Raw genomic sequence first — 22796 nt, 5'->3', positions numbered from 1 at the left:
GTTCCAGAAAAGAAGAGAAAAATTTTGGACTTTTGAAGAAGATATTCTTAAACATATTGGAATTTCCTCACATGTAGCAGAAGGCATAAATCTGTTCATTCATTCCAGAGATAGAAAACAGGAAAAAGTCAGAGAAATTCACATGAATTAAATTTTTGAAGACTAAACACACATACACACACACACAAAATATTTTGAAAACAGCTACAGAATAAAATTCCTTACAGGGAGAAAATCTTCTTTCTGTGTCTTTCAAGTGATGAAAAAGTACTATGCATCTGGATTCAACATCGCTATTTTAGTAGTTGAAACTACAGCCTGTGATCCTGGCAACCCCATCCCACATGGGTGCTGGTTCAAGTCCCAGCTGTCTGATCCAGCTACCTGCTAATGGCTGAAAATAGAACAGAAGATGACCCAGAAGAAACTTCTGCCTCCTGGTTTTGGTCTGGCCCAAATTTAGCTGTTACTGCTGAAAGGACTAATTGTAATGGTGACTTTATCTTGGATGTCTGGAATCTACTAAAAAATGTCTGCATCCTGTTACGGGAAAACCCTGCTTTTTGAGACACCAGGTTGCAAAATAGGAGATAGGAAGGATTTTGGAATTCTTAGGATTCCCAGAAAGGACAGTTAGTTACCTTTGAGGCATGTTGTGATAAGATCAGAATCCTGAACCTTTGCATTGTAAATGTTTATTGAAGTAATAAGATCGGAATCCTGAACATTGTAAATTTTTTACCTGCTTTCTGCTCTATGTCATGAAATAATCCCTCATTTAGTATTTGTCCAACATGTAGCTATTGATTCTTATATAGAAAATTGCTATAAACCCTCCTCCCATTTGCTTTGTTCAAGGTGCTTCTTGTACATGGCAAGAGGTGGCCACCTGACTGAAGATTAAAATTGTTTCACTCGCCTTGGAGTCTCACTCAATTTCTTTGCACCCCAGCAACTGCTACTTGGAGAGTGAATCAGCAAATGGAAGATCTGTCTCTGTCCCCATCTCTCCTCTCTCCACAACTCTGACTTAATAAATGAATGCATAAATAAATAAATCTTTTTTTAAAAAAAAACCTACCAATTTAGAATTCTGAACACAGGAATTGGAGGTAAACTCAACCACACACTGGTTAAGGAAAACAACGAGTATTTGTTACCATCAGGCTTATCTGAAGACAGTAGCTGAAAGAATGTCTTGAAACGGAAAGAAATGATAACATAAGGAAACCCGGAAAATTAGAAGTGAATAAAGAACAGAAAGAGTACAAACATGGGCAACTATAGTACATTGTTGTAACTGCTTGAGTTGTCTGAATTATGTTTGCCAGTTGAAACCTAAATTGTAGCAATATCTAATATGGTTCTCATTATATATTAGTGATATATTTAAAATAAGGATTGTACAGAGGAGGAATGATAAGATTTCTATACTTCAGTTAAACATGGTAAGTTATATACATACAATGTAATGATGCCTGGAGCATCCAAAAAAGCTGCATTCAAGAGTCACTGCAAATGAATAAAAAACTTATAAAAATACTCAATAACCCTTAGGGTGGCCAGGTAATTAAAGCAGGGGGCAGGGCAGATGGAGCAAAAACAAGCAAAAAAATAGACCGGTCAACTTAAATCCTAATATATTGGTAGTTACATTGTACAGATCAGTAAAATAAAATAGATAATTACAGAATACATCCACACAAGTGCAACCATCTGGTTGATGATAAAGGGACAAAAATAAGGAATATTTTATAGTACAGTGTGTTATACATCTACTTGCAATGCTGGCATCCTTTAATGGAGCATTGGTTTGAATATCAACTGCTTTTCTTCCAATCTAGTTTCCTCTAATGTGCCTGGGAAAGCCATGGAAGATGGCTCAGATACTTGGATCCCTGTCAGCCAAGTGGGAGACACCGAAAAACTTTCCAGCTCCAGCTTGGTTCAGCTTTGCCTATGCTGACCATTTGAGAATTTAACCAACAGATGGAAAATTTTACTCTGTTGCTTTTTCCTTTCAAATAATTTTTTAATAAAGTAATTTAGTGTGGGAAGGATAATGTTTCAATAAATGTTGCTGAAATAATTATACATCCACAGGAAGAATCTTAACCTAAACTGCATTTCTTAAATAAAAATTAATTTGTAATAGAGTTTATATTTAAATATAAAACATAAAATTGTAAAATGTTATGAGAAAACATTCAGGATTTCGGGTGAAGCACTCTTTTTAACCATGACATTAACAGCAAGTTCTCTGTGGGGAGCGTTTGGGTGTTACATAATTCTGCTCAGTTGAGATACTATCTACCTAAAGTTAGAGCAGACTCTGTAGATCTGCCTTACAAGAATACATCCAACATCAGATATCAATTGCAATTGGTTGGATCCCCAGGGTACCACAACTTTTGTCCAATTTGATTAAAAATCAGGTTGAATTCCCACGGCCCCACCTGGACTTTGATCACTTACTAGAATAACCACACAGCTCAGGAAAACATTTGTATTTACTGTTTGAATATGAAGGGTATGTCAAAGGATACAGATGAAGACGTGTTTAGCATGGAGTCTCTGAGGCGCTCAGCACAAGAGCTCAGTCCATGCAAGGTGAATACGCTGCCCTCCGATATCTGGATATGCTCACTAATCCATTAGCTCCCTGATCCTTGCATTTCCGGAATTTTTCTGATGACTTCATCATTCAGGCATGACAGATGATTAATTCATCTGCAGAAACTATCCCCTTCAAAGAAAATGTACACATATTTTGTTATGTTGCAATATCACAAGCAGTATACACAGTCTGTATTCTTATTCCTTTCTAATAAATTGACCGTTAGAATTATGAGGCGCCCCTCATAACTGGCATTTTCAATAATAGGGGTTTTCTAGCATGCTTAAGCCTAAGTGGTGAATGACAAATCTTATCCATCTATTAAATTTCATTCCTATCCGTATATTTTTATTTAAAGTACATCTCTTGTAAAAGTATATACTTCAGTGTTAATTTTTAAAATACGTCTTAAATAGAAAGTTTAGTTTGATGATACTTAATGTAATTATATAGCTATATTTAAGACTACCCTTATGCCATTTATTACTTTAAGATGTGGACAGGTGACAGAGTGGGCATGTGTGTGAGAGAGACAGTGAGAGTGCTCCCATCTGACTTACTCTCCCAATATGTTTTGTTTTGTTTTATGTTACATTTTATTATTATTATTATTACCATTTTATGATACAGTTCAATATTCCCTTATATCCTCCCCCCACACCTAGTTCCTCTATATCATTACGAACATATAGTTCTTCATACTCAGTCATATGTCCATCATTGCAGGCATGGACAATGGCAGAGAGTCCAGAATCCTATTGTCAAGATATAGTAAACAGTTTCATTGTAAGTCCATCTTTGTCTGGAAGCAGAAATGCATACTACACTGCATCCTCACATCTGGATGTTAGTCTCCATTTCACAGCTATTGTACATCCGCTTAAATGAAAAGTCATGATACAAAATCAACAATAGAAAGAAAAATGGAAATTTACAATGCCATGAAGTTAAATCGCATGTTACCAGATATGACAATCTCCATTACACAGCTACTTTACATTCCCTTAAATGAAGAGCCACAAAACAAACTCAACATCCAGGAGAAAAAAGAAATTAACAACACCATGAAGTTAAACAACATGCTACTAAATGACTAATGTGTAGCTGAAGAAATGAAAATCAAGAACCTTCTTGAAGAAAATGATGCCACTGCATGATCCACGAGTCACTGAATGATCCAATCAGAAGAAAGTGTCCCGAAGAGATGAAACCAACAGAAAACAACAAAACCCATGTGATAGAGTCTCCGCTGATCTTTGTTGAAGTGTGTCTCCTCCAGACAATAAACAGATGGGTTTTGTTTTTTAACCAGTCTACTAATCTATGACGCTTGATTGAACTTAAGCCATTTACATTCAGAGTTTAATATGTGTGTGTAGTACTTTGGTCTTGTTATTTTAGGAATGGGTTGTTCATTGGTTTAGTCTTCTGTTGTCATTTTAGTGGAATGTTCTTCACGTTTGCCTTTGGTTTTGGTAGGTGCTATTCCTCTTCTCTGTCAAGAGAACATCTTGAAGTATCATTTGTAGTGCAGGTTTGGAAGTGGCAAATTCTTTTAGCTTTTCTTTACTCTGGAAGAATTTTATTTCATTTTCAAAGACAAAAGAAAGCTTTGCTGGATATGTTATTCTAGGCTGACATTTTTTTCTTTTAGAATCTGGAATATATCATTCCATTCTCTTCTTACCTGTAGAGTTTCCTGTGAGAGATCTCTTGTGAGCTTAATTGGCATTCCTTTATATGTCAACTGATTTTTTCACATGCACATTTAAGAGTCTTTTCCTTATGTTCAATTGAAGAGAGCTTGATTATCATATGTCGTGGTGAAGATGGCTTTTGGTCAAGCCTGTTGGGAGTTCTGTGCCCATCCTGGATCTTGTTTCCCAATTCTTTCTCCAGATTAGGAAAATTTCCTTGATTATTTCATTAAATACATTTGCAAACTCAGCTTCTCTTTCTGCACCTTCTGCGACTCCCATAACTCTTATATTTGGCCTCTTAATAGTGTCTTACAATTCTTGAATACTTTTTTTGGCCTGATCCAGCTCTGCTCCCAGCTTTTTTGTTTGTTTCCACCTGGTGACAGGAGATATCTTCCAATTCTGAGATTTTTTCTTCTGCTTGCTTCATTCTAGTTTGGAAACTCTCCATTTTACTTTTAATTTGGTCTACTGTGTTCTTTTTTTTTTAAAGATTTATTTTTTATTATTTTTTTTATTGGAAAGGCAGATATACAGAGAGGAGCAACAGAGAGGAAGATCTTCCATCCGATGATTCACTCCCCAAGTGAGCACAACGGCCGATGCTATGCTGATCCGAAGCCAGGAGCCTCTTCCAGGTCTCCCACATGCAGGGTCCCAAAGCTTTGGGCCATCCTCAACTGCCTTCCAGGGCCACAGGCAGGGAGCTGGAAGGGAAGCGGGGCTGCCGGGATAGAACCAGCGCCCATATGGGATCCCGGGGGTGCAAGGCGAGGACCTTAACCACTTGCGCCACTGCGCCGGGCCCCGGTCTACTGTGTTCTTAATTTCTGATACATCAGTCTTGATTTGCTTTATTGCTTCCTTAAATTCTTTGAACTCTTGCATGAGCTTCTCATTTTTTATCAGAATCTTTAAAATGAGTCTTATGGATTCTGTGTCCCCCATTTTCTCGATGTCTCCCTCAGTTAACTCTAGGGTTGGCATAGGGTTTTGCTCCTTTGCAGGGGAGTTTTCAGTAATATTCATTGTGCCTTTGTCTCTTCGTTTGCTCCTGATCATTGTACTTTTGGTTAGCAGAGTCTTCTCCTTGGGACAGGTTTATAAGCTGTGTCACCCACAGGTCTATAGTTTGATTTACTTATTGCGGTTGGTACACAACGTTTTGCTTGCAGCCACTTGTGCCACAACCTCCAGTGAGTTCTAGGTCTGGCTTCTTATGTCAGATTTCCACCGTGGTCTCCACAGGGCCAGCTCCTGGCTCATCACTCTCCACCTCCGGTGATAGCGTGCAGAGGCTGCACCGTTGTCTCTGCAACCTTTCTCCCACTTTTGGTTGGAGCAGGTCCCAAGATTAGGGAGACACCAAGTGTCCTATATAATTAGGTTTTTGGTGGCGCTGATCTTGCCAGAACCTGTTGGACGTTTGGTCTGGGTGACACATGGACCTATTTTGACCCGTACGATGTCACAGTCAGTATTATTTTCCTGCAGGACCAGTGCAATCCATGGAACTCAGTGAGTCTTGTGAGCTCAGCACATGCGCAGTTCACTGTTGTCCACTGCAGTCACAAAGCTATTGCCACAGTGTGCAAAATGGTGCCTGATGTACCACCACTACAGTTCTTGATCTGCTGGCTGTCAGATCCAAGGGCTATCCAGACCTGCCCTTGGTGGAACCTGTAAAATGCCAAGTCATTGCAGTTCACCGAGTCAGAAATGAGCTCATTCCCTCTCAGAGCATGCTCTGTCCTTTCCCTTGCCCTTTCCTCCTTACACAAAATGGCGCCCAATTCAGCTCTAAGGGATGACTGGGCTGTGAAACCCACCCTGTTCTCATACTGTCTGCCTGGGATCTGCTGCTCTGTCTCTGCTCCTGGTCAAATCAAACGGATCAGCAGGACAGACAGTTCTTTGTCTGGGTTCACCTCCCAAGCTCCCAGTGAAAGTCCCTTCCCACCTGGTTGCTGGTGGAGTTCCGGCAGCTGGTGCAGTTCAGATCGCTGTTAGCTGAATGCTGCTGGAGTATCAGTCCAGTTGTGGCCGCTGCTTTCCCGTGTCTGTCAGTCTCCAGCTACCCCTCTGCTGTTGTTCTGTCCTATCCTATTTCCTGGAATTTGTCCTCTAGGTTTCATCCTGATTAAATGTTTTTCTGTTCATTTAAACGTGTCCTTACCCTATTCTGCCATCTTGGTTCTCCTACTCTCCCAATATCTAATATGGCTAAGATTGAGCTAGGCCAAAACCAGGAGCCAGGAGCTCAATCTAGATCTTCCAAATGGGTGGTAGGAACTCAAGTACTTGAGCTGTTGTTTGCTGCCTTCTAGAATACACATTAGCAGTATGTTGAAATTGAGAGCAGAGACAGGACTTGAACCCAAGTACCCTAATATAGGGCATAAACAGCTTAACCAGTATCTTCAGTGCTAAACCAAACACCTGCAATACACTTTTCTGTGCTTCATGTTTGATCACCCATTTCTCCTTTTCACTCTTTTTAAAAATGTTATTATTAGAAATATTTTTAAGTTAGTGCCTCTGTTAACTTCTTAACTATTTTGCATTATTTTTAGTGTTTACTCTTTATTGAATATTTGGATATACTTTTTGGTGAGGTCTAATTTGAGTTTATTGATCACTGGATTTTCTGCATAATTATTGATTTATAGACCCCCTTAATATATTACAGATATAAGATCCTCATGGGATATCTGCACTGCAAACATCTTCTCCTACTCGGTGGCTTTGGTTTTAATTCTCATAACAGTTCTCTTGGTTAAAACAACTTCTTGTTTTTATTGCAGTACACTCCAAATCTTTATTTTCTCAGCTATAAAACAGAGTTGTTACAGGGAATAAATAAAAGAAAGCAGATATTCCTAACAAAGTTCCCACTGCTTAGAAAACTCAAGCAATGTTATTATTATAGTGTGCCTCAGCTAACCTTCCAAATCTTTGAAAGATTATGTGGTTCAGCAGAACAGAATAGAACCTCTTCAAGTTATATTCTTCACATAATTTCATCACTTTGGGGTTTTAACTTACTTTTCCTCAAATATTGATGGAACGTACACCTCATGTGATTGCTGTTTTTGAGAAGCAAGAGATGACTCATTACACTTTCAGTCCTATGACCCCTCCTACCTGTTAAAACCCAGCTCTCTCAGGATCAGAGTGCTAGTAGCTTGAGCGCACCTTAGTGACTGAGATCCACAGAGCAACATGGCCGGTTTCCCAACACTTCCCATCCTCATCTTTCTTCTCTGCCAACTCCCAGGTGAGTCCAGCTAGGCCCTCTTCCATTCTGATTGTATTCATCCTGAAGTGCAGCTCCAGGTTTCTGGATTGAACAGGATCCTCTGCCTCAACTCAGCAGTCTCTGTTCCCTCTAGCACTTCTTTTTATCATTTTCTGACTTCTGAATTCTAGAGCACAGGAAGAGTCTGAAGTAGAAGCAAGGAAACCTTGCTCCTCCTAGTAGCAAAGGGAGCTAAAGGATGAGGGAAGTGATGCTGAGTAAAAGAAAAATGTGTGTTCTGATGCAGATTCTGCTAAGTTGGCTGAGGAATGCTGAGTTGGGTTTCATAATTTTTTCTCTTCTAGCCCTCCCTCCAATGGGAGGCAACTAAACGTTAAAGGTGTGTGTTCACTTAGAAATACATTTTATATGCATATTTTCTGAATATATTTTTATCAGTGTGCTTTAAATTGCTATTACGAAAGAAACCACTTGAATTTTTCTTTCTTGATGCAAGCAATGCAATTGATCTTTGCTTAGGAAACCAGCTCTCACCATTCATAGTCACTTTATATTTAGCTTCATGCCAAATGGAGAGCTTTTCTGTACCTGCCTCAGGTATTGCTAGCCTCTGAATAGTTTATCATCCTCAAGGTTTTCATGAAGACTCAGAAGGCCCAGAAGAGAGCAATGTCTTTCCTGTCATCATACTCATGGGGTGATTCCATGTGAGCTTTCTTTAAGGACTTGCTGTTAACTGCTCCTTATGTGCAACCCATATTAACCTGCAGTCACCTGCCTCAAACCCTGCACAGGCAGTCATCACTCTCAGTCCTTGCCCATCTGTCCCTTGGCCTCACTAAGTGGGCAGCATCAGCAGACTTAAACCCTCTTGAATATATCAGATATTTCCATTTTTAGGGAGCACCTGGTTCTGAGCAGGTGGTCCCGAAAGAGGCTGTTTCTTTAAAATTACTCCATAAACGGAAGTGATGATCAGAAACGGAACTTGAGAAAGGTAAGTTGGGGAGGGTGGAAGTGCTTTCCAAAGTTCCAGGTGCTCACCTGAAACCTGCACTGTGAATAACAGGGAACAAGCGTGAAAATCTGCCACTGGGGTGCCAGTCTGCCCTCTCCAGGGGGTTCCAGGCAGTCCTGTGGTGTTTCTCCTGCAATTGCAAGGAGTCAGAGATTGTCCTAGAACCTCCAGTGGAGAGAGCAGTGGAAAAGGACTAGCCTTAGGAAAGGACAACCTGGGTGTGGCTTAGTAGCTACATTCTTGTGAGCAAGTTACTGAGGCATGCCTTTCTCAAGTGCGTAAGAGATGATGAACTCCAACTTGCAGAATTCTTGTGTTTTCAATGAGATGTCATACATTAAATAGTTATGATAGTAATCACCACTTATGAAGCTCCTACTGTAAGCAGAGCATTTCTCAAACAATTTCCCCAGAAGCCTGTGAGGCAGATATCATACTCCTCTTCACAGATACAGAAAATTTAAGCACACAGAGATCAAATTTCTTGGACAAGATTTTATGTTCTTGTCATACCAAACTGCTTCACTCAATAAACATGTCTTTGAGTTAAATGGTCCACAGGGAGAGTCAATTGGGTTGCTTCCCTCTTTGGGTACATGAACTCAAGACAGGAAAACAAAGAAAAGCTAATAAAAGCAAAGAGCTCTGTTTTGGGAATGTGATGCAACAACATGAAGGAAACAAGGACCAAGGAGCAGGAGATGAGTGGATGGCAGTGTACTGGAGGAATTGAATGGGAGTGTGGTGGGCTAGGATGGGACTGTTTCTTGTAGGGAGTTGGAACACCTGTGAATCTGTTCTGTCCATGTCACATGTGATCTTCACATATGGTGCTCTTCTCAGGGGCATTTGTTTAGAAGACATTGAGTAAGGAACAGTAGATTATAAATTTTCTTTCTTTCTTTTTTTTTTTTTTTTACTTTGTGTGCAGTGGTTTTCTACTATGAAGTGAAATTTTATGTATAAACAAATACAATAAGTGATTGTGATGGATAAACACAAGTGACCAAATCGTGTTGGCTCTGAAGGACAGCAAGTTCCATAGCAGTTGCCATGTAACCCCTTGTCTTATATTCCTCCCTGTATGCCTCCCTCAAAGGGCCCCCAAAGTACAGTAAGGCACTGTCACAGATTTCAGGATACGACACAGACTGGGAAGGTCTGCCAAAGCAGTCTTATTTATTTATTTTTTTTATCCTGGCCTTCTCCTGACACGGGACCCATCACCATAACCCTCATAACCCTCGGCGTCCCAGCCTCCTCATTTGTAAAACAGAACTGAGCTAAGGAGCTCTCAGGCTTACCCCCAGTTCTGGTTTCTGTGAAAAGGGAACCACAGCATGCTGGTGCATTCTGTCCTGATAGAGGCACCATGTGTGTAAAGATGAGCTTGGAGACTGGGTTACTGAGCAGCAAATAGGCCTTACCCTCTTCTCCCTGAACACCTGTTCCTAGATCATCACCCTAGGCTTCTGGCTGCATTGGTGTTGCACCTTCCTTGCAATTTGGCTGCTTCCCTCCGCTCAGCTCTGGAGCCTCCAAGAAATAGGACAAAGTGAGGAGGTGACAAGCAAGAGGAAAGGGACGTGACGAAGCAGAAAAGATGTTACCCTTATCCTTTCCAGAGGGTGTCTGTAGGCTGATTTTCTGATGCAAGATCATCCAAGCATGGCCAGGATGGACAGTGGAGGGCCTTCTGCTCAGCTCACCTTCAAGGCAAGTTGGCTGTGGGATGCTCACTGCCATTTTAACCTTCTAGAGCATTTGCCGAGACACCATCCAAAGACAGTTGACGAAATCACTTTTTCAGATTTTGAATTATCCTTGCAGGAAAGAAACCAAAGCATGTGAGGCTCCCTCAAAGCCTGACTCTCATGACCGTAGTCCTGTCCCTAACTCCTACTCCCTCCCTCCTTGAAAGTGTTCAATACATCTCATAAAAGCTGTCAAATCCATATTCATGGTTGCAGTTTCACGGCTTTCCTATCTGACCATAGCACTATGCTGTCATCTTGGCTTTAGGAGAGAAGTTCTTGCGACTGTTGCCAAAAGACTATACAATTGCAAAAATATGGGGGAGAATGGTGTGGGGTAGGAAGAGAATGGGAAAAGAGGAAGGGGAGGTGAAAGGGGAATTCCTATATCTACAAAACTGTATCATGGAAAAATAAAAAATAAAAACAAACAAAACCCCGAAGTCCTGGCCTTCTCTCAGATCTGACCAACCCATGATGTTTCAAAACCAATTACTCTTCCAAGGAGGAAGGGCCACTGTTTGAGCCACGTGCTGATCAGTCTTATCGAAACTATTTAGCAGCTATATAATGAGCAAGAGGTGAAACACTGGCTTAGGTGGAAGGTAGATATTTGAGAATGGCTGAGCCTTATGGGACCCATTCCCTTGGGATCTTACAGTCAGGTATTGTAGCCACTTGTTCTCTTGAATCTTCTGATCCCACAGGTCATGTTCAGCTCCCTCCCTGTTACAGATTTTCACAATACCTGTTACTTTCCTTTTTATGACATATGTAGTTATCTAGTGACTGCTAAATCCATGCGTACAGCAATCATGACTGATTTGCTTCCCCATTTCATTTTTTTATTTAAAAACAATGCCTGGCATAAACAGGCAACAAAAGAAATGCTTGGAAAGGATGACTGGCTGGGGCAAGTGATAAATGTCCCACACCTTGCAGGTGGTGAAAGTCATCATAGAAATGGAAGTATCAAGTCAGCCTTGGTCACCTGCAAAGACAGGTCTCTTGTTTCAGAGTCCATGTCTCACAGACACCTAGGTAGAAGAAGCAACACTGTTCAGGACTAACCAACCCTGTTCCTGTCCTCTAAAGCCATAATTAGGAAATAGCAAAAAGGCAGTTCTCCTTTCATTCTCTGTTCCTTAAAGACCTGTCCTGAGGTTTGTGTGGGCAATCTGACTACTTCACCTTCCAATTTCATTCTAACAAAGCACAAGGAATTTGGAGAAATTTTCTTATGCCTCGTTATGATTCATATCTTTTGGCAATCACCCCGAGAATTTTGTGTCATATGTGCTGAAAAGTGAGTATCTGCTCTTAATGCATGCACAAGTGCTGAAGCATTAAAGCAACATCCTTACAGTTTTGTCACTTACCCACTTTGCTATGGTTTGCATGTGGTTTGTGTCCCAAGAGTTCGTTACTAAGAACTTGCCCTCCTGCCACCTTGGTGGTGTTGAGGGGGTGGAACATTTATAGGTGAGACTTAGTGAAAGGAATTAGACATTGGGGACATCATCGTTGCAAGGTCTCGTGGACAGAGTTAGCTCTCTCCAGAGCAAGCTGCTTAATGTGAGGCCAACTGGCTTTTTGTTCTTTCTTCGTGTGGCCAGTACTCTCCATTTCATCTCCATGTTGTGATATTGTTGTGGGGGCCTCACCAAAGGCCAACCAGATGTGGCTGCCCAATCTTAGACTGACAGACTCTTTAAACTAAAGGATAAACAAACCTCTTTTCTTAATAAAATACAGAAGTAAGAAACAAATTAATGTATGCCATAAATGTCTCCCTAAAACTTAATGTGAAAATGAAATAACTTGAAGGTTGCCTGAGTTCAAGGTTTGTATCACTTGCAGGGCAAGGGATCATCTCTATTTGACTTCAAAATACACACACGTTCAGTCTCTTATTGAAGTAAAAGAATAATCATAGTAACAAAATTTCAAAATAAAATTGAATTTATCACCTTGAGCTAGTTTTGATACTTCTTGAAATGATCAAAGAGACAGCAGTCAACACACTTATGCTGGCCTTGTTATCAAAAAAGAGGAAAGAGCAAATTTTAGAAAAAGTGGTGAACAAGATGAATTGATACAGGCTTGAGGAATCTAAAATATATGTGTACTGACTGATAAATGATAATGTGTGGGTGGGGAGTGGGGAATTTACTCAGAAGAGAAAGTAGTGCTTTTAGGAATAAATTTAGCAAAAAGTTGCTACAAACCTCAGACAAGGAGAGACCGGAACAGGTCAATCTGAAAAGGGTGCACCAAATTTCCCCTCCTTAGGGTACTGGCAGAGCCATCTGTGCTTAAAGGAAAGTCATCAAACTACATAAAGGAGAATGTGGGGCCAAATGGGCCCAAGAGCTTTGGAGTTCACACCTTAGCCTATTAAAGGGACGTGGAAGGAAAGTGAGGGAAAGAACTGGGGCTATTGCATATTCCAGGGATCCTACAAATTAAACCAGAAGTTGCAATTTTCTGAGCTGTCAAAATATTTACTTAAATCCTCAGTTCATCACTTACCAGCTTTGTGCCCAGGGGTAAGTTATCTAGTTATCAAAAATTTATTTCTCATAAACTCAAGATTTAACGAACTTTTCTATAAAGACATAGAGTATTTTGGGCTTTGCAAGCACTATGAATTGGATTGCAACTATATGACTCAACCTTTGCAGTTCAGAAGTATCCTTAAATTATCTGTAAATAAAGAAGATTGTGTTGTAATGTAATCTGTTTATATAAACAAGTATTGGATCACGTTTGTCCCATGGGTTGCCCTATAGGTTCTCGCTTGTGGTGTCATAGGTTCAAAACACCTAATTTGCTGGATTGTTTTAAATATTAGTTCTAATTTTTATTCTACATGCTTAGCATGGAGTAAACCTTTAATACTTGGCCATTAATTGTCATTTGGGATCGCTGATCAGAATGAGTTTTGGCAAGAACCAATGGAATATAGCTCTAAGGAAGTCATTTTGAATATATAGATAGATCAGTATAAGAATTTGTCTTTCTCCTAGGAAAAACATGAAAAGCATCAGTGCTAGAGGGGTAAATCATATTATAACAACAGTAAATTGTTAAATGAAAAACATCCCAAGTGCTTGGTCAATAAAATAGGATCAGTTAGGCATAAGAGATAAAAGGCTTAAGAGTCACAAGAGTTTTGAGTTTATTTTCTCTTGGAATCAGAAGAAAAATAAATAATTCTAATGATGAGTATAAATAATGAATAGAAACTGGATTAAAACTGACCTAAAATAAAATTCTGACTAATTTTTAAATATTTATTTACTCTTATTGGAAAGGCAGATATACAGAGAGGAGGAGAGACAGAGAGGAAGATTTTCCATCTGATAGTTCACTCCCCAAGTGACCGCAATGGCTGGAGCTGAACCAATCCAAAGCCAGGAACCTCTTCCGGGTCTCCCACATGGGTGCAGGGTCCCAAGGCTTTGGACCATCCTTGCCTGCTTTCCTAGGCCACAAGCAGGGAGCTAGGTGGGAAGTGGAGCTGCCGGAATTAGAACCGGCACCCATAGGGGATCCCGGCGCATGTAAGGCTAGGACTTTAACCACTATGCTATCAATCTGGACCCTGAATTCTGACTATTTCTAATGGGCACAGGGCCCACCAATGCACAAACACATAGATCCTTGGAAGCCATAACACAGTCTTTTTATAGAGTCATTTCAATACTCAAAACACCTGTCAGAATTTGGGAAGTTGGCTGTTTTCTTGGCTTTTTAATATTTTCTTGTTTTTTTTTTTTCCTTTTGTGCTTTCCATGTTGGGATTAATAAAATGCCTTAAAATTTCCTCCTTGCACAGTATGTTAAAAGGAAGAAGGGAAAATAACTTTGGGTTTTGCTACTTTTGAGAGCATACCCTTAAAATTAGTTTTATTTTTGCCAGATCTATGAACCTTAAGTAAATTCTCCATTTCTTTACTATTTAATTATAAAGAGGTTTGCATAGAATATGCCATTGAAAGTCTTGACCCAATCGCGACTCATGTGGGTTCTGTCAATTAGTATGTAGTCTGAGTATGTCACTTAACACCACTGTGCTTCAGGTAACTGACCTGACAGAGGAATGCAACACACCTGTCCGTAAAGGTTTGTGTTAATAGTTCAATGAGATCACAGCAGACACTTTAAACTGTTACTCCCAATATAAATTCTCTCAGAGCTCTGTGTTTCTACAGCAGTTTGCCTCATATCTTTGTGGCAAAAGATGTTTGTTCCCTGTTTCAGCTCACCTAAAATGCCCAGATGGCCACTTCTGGAAGTTTCTTCATCAGTCCTTAAATATTTTCTACTAGGAGCTACATCAGCTACTACTGATGTTTTCTTGCATGCCCTGCTTTTTGAAATAGGCCAATATTTTGACAAAAAAAAAAACTTGAAAAAACAAAACTGTTACATTTACTTTATTTTTTATTGCAAAGTCAAACATACAGAGAGGAGAGACAGAGAGGAAGATTTTTCGTACAATGATTCATTCCCCAAGTGAGCGCAGTGGTCGGAGCTGAGCCAATCCAAAGCCAGGAGCCTGGAGCTTCATCCAGGTCTCCCATGCGGGTGCAGGGTCCCAAGCTGCTTTCCCAGGCCACAGGCAGGGAGCTGGATAGGAAGTAGGGCCACCAGGATTAGAACTGGCGCCCATATGGGATCCTGGCATGTGCAAGGCAAGAACTTAAGCTGCTAGACCACTGCACTGAGCCCTATTACATTCTTAATAGTTTAAGATCAGTGTCACACATTAACCTGGATATTTTGAAGGTTTCTTGTCACTTACCTTTTCCCCTCATCCTCAAGCACATCAGAATGCAAGCAGAGAAGGACCACATTTGAAGGTCACCTTGAAACCACCCTAATCTATCACAAGAAAGATTAAATCATCCTCAAACTTCTGAAGAATCACCATCATCAGGAACATGAAGCTCACTTAACAACATTCTAACCCATGCTTAAGAACCATGGTTCCAGGGTCAAGGCCAGCTTCATCAAGTTCAAACCCAGCTGGGTTCAGGGCATTTATTAAGGAAGACTTGCATGGTAACTCCTCTGCTTGACCCTGCAACCCCCAGTAACGTGTCACATACTCACCTGGGTTTCCACAGGGAGCTTAGCTTCTACAGAGCTTAGCCTTTTCAGTATCAGGCACCTGAAACTGAGATAGCATCACTTACAATCATCCCTCTAAGCCATGTGTTCTAATCCCAGTGCTGTCAACAAATGGTATATCGAAATAGTTCCTAAGGCCTGTTTGGGTTACACTAAGATTTTTTTTTTAAATCAGATTCTTCCCCAGACTTAAAGGAGGTGAGTTATTTGCAGCAAAGGCAAACTTGGGCTTATTTTGTGGTTTTCTGTGTCTTTTGTGATTTTTCAGTGTTGGACGCTTCAGAAGAATTGAAGGAGCTGGTCTGTGCCCTAGGTGGATCTGTGACTTTTCCTCTGAATTTCACCATAGAGCCGGTTGACAGTATTGTCTGGACCTTCGAAACAGTCACTCTTGCCACCATACAGCCAGCCATGGAGAACAATCCAGCCAAGATCATAGTGACTCAAAGTCGTAACAGGGATAGGATGAACTTCACAAGTGAAAACTACTCCCTGAAACTCGATAAGCTGATGAAGAATGATTCGGGTGCCTACCGTGTGGAAATACACAGTTCATCCTCCCAGAATCCCTTCATCCAAAAGTATAAGCTGGATGTCTATGGTGAGACGACTCAGATTCAGTGGTGGGGTAGTGGGTAAGGTGATGCCTGCATCTTATATTGGAATGCCTGGGTTTAAATTCTAGCTGTTTACAATTTCAGCTTCCAGCTAACATGCACCTTGGGAAGCAGCTTTTGATTGATCAAGTAGTTGGGACACTGCCACCCACATGAAAGACCAGGATCCCAATTTTGCCTTTGTACAGACTTATTGTGATAGCTGCTTACAGAGTGAAGCAGCAGATGAAAGATTTCCATATGTCCTTATCTGCCTTTCAAATGTTAAACAAACAAGTAAATAAATATTTTAAAGGAAAGATTTTTCAAATAGGAAAAAAAAAATGTTTGCTGCTGCCCCTGGCTGAGATGCTAGAACCTATCCAGGCTAGCTGAAGCTACTCAACCAGCTGCAAGGAGGAGCAGCTGAGCAGCAGTAACAGGAACACCAGGAAATGGGCCTCCAGAATTGTTTGTTGGAAGCGCACTGTGAACCTTGCTCCACCTCCCCCAAGGGTACTTTCGAAAGTTTCCAAAAAAATGGAATTACAATATGAATGTCTCTTGACAGATACAAAATAAGAAATCATGCATCATTTTTTCATAATACGATTTTCTCCTGAACGTTTGGAAAATTCCTCGTGCATCTTTATATAAACATGACCAAAGGGAACAGAAGACAAGCATTTTTCAGGCAAACGAGCTGGGGAAGGGAAATCAAGAGCTTCCACAGCCCATGTGAACAGCAGGCTTTGTCAGCTCAAACTCATAAGCAGAGAGAGATGCATCACTGGTGTCACACTCTCTTCACCTCATTGGAGGGGAAAGATAAGTTAAACTTGAAGAGGGAAACAAAAAGCATTCCCATGCTATTTTCTTGAGGGTAAAAGTATAAGTCTCTTCAGGGAAGCCCAAGAACAGGGAAAAGGAAGCTTTGAAAAAAATTGGAAAATTGGTTGATACCTAAAATGCATTGAGCAAATGCTTGCTGTGCAGCTATGCTAGTAAAGGCAGTAGTATTTTCTTTTACTTTCCTTCTGTTTTTTAAAGATTTATTTGTTTACTTGAAATGTAGACTGGCAGAGGAAAACACACACACACACACACACACACACACACACACACACACCTTTCACTAGCTCACTGCTCAAATGACCGTAATGGGCAGGAGTGGTTCAGGCTGAAGCCAGGAGCCCAGAATGCTCTGGACATGCAGCTAGATGGCCAGCGCTCAAGCGCTTGGGCCATTTTCTGCTGCTTACCTGAGTATATCATTAGCAGAGCAGCTGGAAGTTAGGACTTACATTTGCATTCTGTTATGGGATGCTAGAATCGCAAGTGGCTGGACTTAACCTGTTGGACCACAATGCATGCATGCATCACAGAGCAACATTCTTATTGTATTTGAGATTTAATATTTTCAGTTGTTTTGAAAAAAAAAAACCTGAGGTATGAAAACCAGTTGTGAAACACAGAAGGTTCCAGGAGACTAAATATATACAGACATATTTCCTATTCCTGGTTGTCCTTTGTCCTTCACAGAGTACCTGGTAGAGCCCAAAGTCACCATGGCTCTGCAGAGCAATAAGAATGGCACCTGCATGACCAATCTGACATGTTCCATGGAGCAAGAAGGAGAAAATGTGACCTACAGCTGGAAGGCCCAAGGGCAGATGATGAACATGTCCTATAACGGCTCCTTCCTCCCCATTTCCTGGAGTCTGGAGGAAAGAGATATGAGCTTCATCTGCATTGCCAGTAACCCCATCAGCAGCAACTTCTCCCGACCCATCTTTGCCAGGAAACTCTGTGAAGGTGACTGTCTTCCCTTTCTCTCCAAGGTTTCATTATATCCTGTTCTCCAAGGTAACAGACACTGCTTGAAAACTGGAGGCCACTGGGAAACCACCAGGCTGGAAGGAAAGAGGCAGGTGCTGTAGGAGTTGGGCCATGTCCCCTAGCTGACTTTTCCTAAGCCTTTATCTATTCTCTCTTTAAAGGTGTCACTGGTGACACAAATTTCTTCATATTCTTCTTGTGTCTCCTGTTGGTACCCATCACGCTTGTTCTCCTTGTTCCGGTGCTGGTTCATTGGAGATCACAGAGAAAGAAAGAAAAAGGTAAAGCGTATATGATTTTTATCTTCACCCTCACCATCCTTTTTCCCCAAGTACATGGCCAGCTGTGTGCCAGGCTCAGTGCATTGCACTGAGGATTCGGGGAGGAAGACACCATAGTCCTGCTGTCCTGAAGCCCATGAGCAATCTGTACTTCTCAGCTCTGGAACATAAAAAGTGCTGGGCTTCTTTTCTCTTGATGACAGGGTCCTCTTCAGTTTCTGCTCTGCTTCTTCCCCCAGAACAAAGAGCCTCTAACTCTCAGTCCAACAGACCAGCATCTTCCAATTAACGCTTCCTGTCTCGGTGTCTGTTCTTATGATTTTCCCCCAAATCAGTTCCAATTCTTTGTCTTTGATCAACCTTATGACTTCTCTTTAATTCCCCACTTGAATCCAGATACATTCCTCCTTGAAAAGCTGTCCTCTCTTGCTCCATCCTGCATCCCAGGCTGTTTGTCCCAGAACCCTAATGACTTGTTACCTTGGGCTCCCATCCATACTGTTCAGGTATGATGTCACATACGTACATATGCATTTGTTGGGTGTGTTTGGCAGGCTTTGAGGTCTCTCACCCCTCTTGCAAGCATTCTGGAAGTATTTGTGATCTCTGCTTTCCACTGTGACTAACTTAGTCCAAGGGTCAGGAAGTGATAAAAATGACAAATTCAGCATGGTTTTCTACTATTTTCCAAGCTGTAGCACTAGAAAGTCTCCTACCCTGGAAGACTTGTGTTACAGAGAATCTTGGATGGTTGGACAGCCTGAGTAGCTCATCAACTGAAGCAGTGAGCCTGTAAGACTGGTACGGAGTAGGAGAGCCTGGTTTTGACTATCACCCAACTTGGTTTCAGAGTTCATGGAAAAGAAGAGAACAAATTCTCACCAGAAAAGTCCTGAGTTCCACCCACATTCTGGAGAGAACTCGGAGTATGCCACAATCTCATCTTCTGATGTGAGTCCTTCTCCATTTTTCTGGAACATGGCCCTCCACTCTGAGGCTATCTTTGCTTTACTCAAAAAATTTCCACAAGTTTGGGTACCATGAGAATGGGGAGGTGAGACAAGTGTTTATAGCCGTTATAACTCAGTGCACCTGTTGAGTTTGTACTTGGTGAACCTCCACCCTTGTGACTTTATGTTATCTTATGTACAGAAGTTGACAGCCTCTGAAGCATCTGGTTCTGACCCATTCTGTAAGGTTACATGAGTCACTTCTCCCCCTCGATATTCAAACAACATGATTTGTTTTTGCAAGTGACTGTGGGTAGAGAACGGTGACTTTGACATGACATTTGAGTCATGGTGTCAGAAGATTGGTTGCTTCAGAGATGCCTTTTCCTGTGAGGTAACACAAAGAGATGTCACCAGCAGAGGACCCATTTGACTGTCTACACTCAAGGTTCCCACGTTTTTACCTGCCTGAGCCAAAGTGAACACAGATGTAATTTACAGGAAACTCTGAAAAGAAAATCATAATGGAGCAGAACACATCTTTTGAGATTTGAAATAAGTAGGCAACTGAAACATCTCCTCAGGAGCAATCACTGTACTCCAGTGTGAGGGCCTGTTAGAAGGCATGGAGCCCCCTTTTTCACACTGGCACATTTAGCAAAGAAATAAGATCATCTTGGTGCCTCAAAATTCCAACTGTACCCCAGCCTTTGGTATCCCTTGATCAGCTTGTATCTTCTTACAGTCACCTGCATTCACACCTACAAAACGGGGGCATTATATTCCCACTTCAACGTAACCAGTGCCCAGGGAGTTGCTTCCTTCTTCATAAGGGAGACTGCTCTGTGCTCCCCTCCACTGGCTAACTGATCCTGTCATCTCTCTTCCTCCCGCTCAGATGCCTTTCTCTAGAGGTACCAGGAATAAACTTACCCAACAAGAGTATTTTTTTTCCAGTGATGAAATAATTATTTTTTCTTTCGTTCCTCAGTCATACTTACCAAAAGCCCTTTGGTTGTTAGAAATGTGTATTTGCAACATTAAAACAATGATTTAAAATTCATTTAAAACTCCACCTTAGGAGGCTCATAGCTGATGAAACAGGTTTCTTATATATTTTTGAAATTCATCTAACTTCAACAGTTAAAAGTAGTGTAATAAACAAAAGAAATTTAAAAATTTGAATTAAAAGAATGACACCCTGAAATGCATTAACAGTTACTGAAATAGCAATCACCAATAGGAATACTTCCTTCTCACTATCCATCCCAATTCCAGAACCCTCTCTTCCCTCTTATCATTTCTTCCCACTTCCATTTTCCCCTCTCTGCAGTCACAATATCTCTCTGGCCTTTCCTATGTGATTGAGAGTAAGTGACAATTTATTTTTGAACAAATTATTTTGTTGTTTATTTTTAAATAGAAAAAAACCTCAGAAGAAGATCCTGAGAATATATTGTATTCTACTGTACAGATACCAAAAAAGGTAAAATATTTTACACTTGGATTTTATTTACCATATCCCTTTTTTTGTTCCTATTTTAGCTTAAAACTTATTAGACCCTAGGAATCTCACTTTCGCTGATATTAAATGGTGTACTTAGTAAGTCCCCATGACCTTTCCTTAGAGTTATATAAGAATCTAGGGAATAGCAGACAATGTAATTTAGAAGTCAAATGGGAGTGATCAGGAATAAATAAAAGGAATGACAAAGAACATCAGAAGACTTCCCATTGAGGTCATTGAACAAGAAAAGGCCCTGGCATGAACTGTCCTTAGGGGCGGGAGGTAGCAGGAGGTAAGATTTAAGACTTACTTCTTCACACGTGGCAGAGGCAATGGTGATTCTCTGTTGTTTTTTCCTTCCTCTCCAAAGTAAATCTGAAAAGATGGAGAGGATAGTGAGATCACTTGACTTAGTAAAGGTGTGGTGGGTTTGTATTTAGCTGCCTTGGAGAAAACAAACAAACAGTGTCTGGGATAGAAAATGATCTGGAGTCCCACCCAACTCCATGCTGCTTCCTGTTGTCTGCCCGCAGGTGGAGAATCCGCACTCGCTGCCTGGGATACCAGACGTAGCAAGGCAAGTCAGCTTTGAGAATGTCATCTAAAAGCAGTGCATTCCATCAAGTCCTTCCCAGAAGAAAATGACAGGAGCAGTCAGTGACCTGACCAGAGCATCAAGGAAGAATTAAGAGCACTGACTTCTAGAACACACCAGCTTGTAACTAGCTTTCACATTTAAGAATTCATAATTCTACTTACCTCTACTCAGACTCTAAAAGAGAAATCATTTCTTCCTGAAAATGTGGTTGTCAGCTTGTCAGAAAACCCCAAGAAAGCAGCTTAGAAGAGATTTTGTAGAAATGGAGATGTAAAGTAGTGTCACTGGTATTAATGATAGCCTCTGTTGCATTAATAACGGCTCCAAGCCAAGGCTTGGCATCCCATCTCACTCCACGGCTGGAGGTCAGAATATGCCAAGAGTCTGCTTGCCAGGAGAGCAAGTCTTCTGGCCAGATATATGGGAATAGCAAGTCCAGCAGAACCAGGTATAGATACTGACTCCTCAGTACTGGGTGCCTGGTACTGTGCTATGCCAAGACACCATCTTGAGAAAATGGTTCCTCATGGACATCTTTAATGGGCAGCTTTAGTAGACCTGATCACAGTTGGCCAGAGAATTGAGTATATAGGACTTGAAGGCCAAAGTACAGAAAGATGGAGAATCCAGGCCAAAACAGTGGTTGGCACCATTGACTGAGACTCATAGATGGACCTGGACAAGGACAAAGACCTCCAGCACTAACTTTATTTATATTCTTGGGCTACAGGAAAATAGCCTGGGACCAAGGTTTGTATAGGAGCCAATTTCATTGGTGAAATGGAAACAGAGGGCACATTTTGGACCTAGTAAAGGAAATCAGGGGTCAAAGAATGGTGGCTTGGGAGATGATTACTGGAAAACCTTTCACATCTTTAATTTGCTCAGCAAATGTTTTTTGAGAACTTGTACTAAGACAGTCTGGTAAATGAAACAAACTTGATCCCTGCCTGCAATAGAACTCACCTTCTTTTGAAGAAGTAAAAACCTGGAGAGAGGGGGTGGGGCAAGCTGCTTCTGATTGGTTCCCTGACACATGTCTTAACTGGAGCCATGAAGGAATCTGGTGTCCCAGTGCTGGCAGTAGGAACTCAAGTAGGACAAAGTCTGTTTAACCTTGTGAAAGCACAAAATATCTCTGGAATGGTAGGGGGTGAGGTGGGGACAGGCTTCTGTTGTAAGAGGGACAAGGTAAAAGAAAATAAACTTGCAAGAGAAAAGTGAGGCAGCAGAGACTGGAGAAACAGGCTGAGCCTGATTTGAGAGGAAATGGAAATTAATAGTAGGATGCAGTCCACTAAACTGAGACAATAGGAGGATAGCCAGACCCACCTCCTGCCTGAACCATGCTTGAGGAATGAATTATGTGACAGATATTATGAGTGTTTGTAATTTTAATATAATTTAGGTTAGAAAGACAGAAATAAAATTTTAAAATTCATATTCATTTTGATTGAAAGGCAGAGGTATTTTCTACATGCTGACTCACTCTACAAATGTCTTTAACAGCCAGGGCTGGACCTGGTCAAAGTCAGGAA

General features: G+C 41.0%; 1 protein-coding gene across 1 annotated transcript; it reads left to right on the top strand.

Annotated features, from left to right (window-relative positions):
• Nucleotides 1–7477: 7477 nt before the first annotated feature.
• On the top strand, nucleotides 7478–22379 carry SLAMF7 (SLAM family member 7). Its single transcript, XM_041003261.1, has 7 exons — nucleotides 7478–7594; nucleotides 15756–16088; nucleotides 17626–17898; nucleotides 18084–18203; nucleotides 19054–19154; nucleotides 20577–20639; nucleotides 21194–22379. The coding sequence occupies exons 1-7, from the start codon at nucleotides 7540–7542 to the stop codon at nucleotides 21263–21265; spliced, it is 1017 nt and encodes a 338-aa protein (XP_040859195.1). The 5' UTR covers nucleotides 7478–7539; the 3' UTR covers nucleotides 21266–22379.
• Nucleotides 22380–22796: the final 417 nt, after the last annotated feature.

Source organism: Ochotona curzoniae, unplaced genomic scaffold (assembly GCF_017591425.1).
Source record: "Ochotona curzoniae isolate NIBS_2020 unplaced genomic scaffold, NIBS_Ocur_1.0 scaffold_2683, whole genome shotgun sequence".
NCBI classification, from domain to species: Eukaryota; Metazoa; Chordata; class Mammalia; order Lagomorpha; family Ochotonidae; genus Ochotona; species Ochotona curzoniae.
The sequence above is the reverse complement of the archived record's forward strand: the minus strand, read 5'-3'. Positions and strand labels throughout refer to the sequence as shown.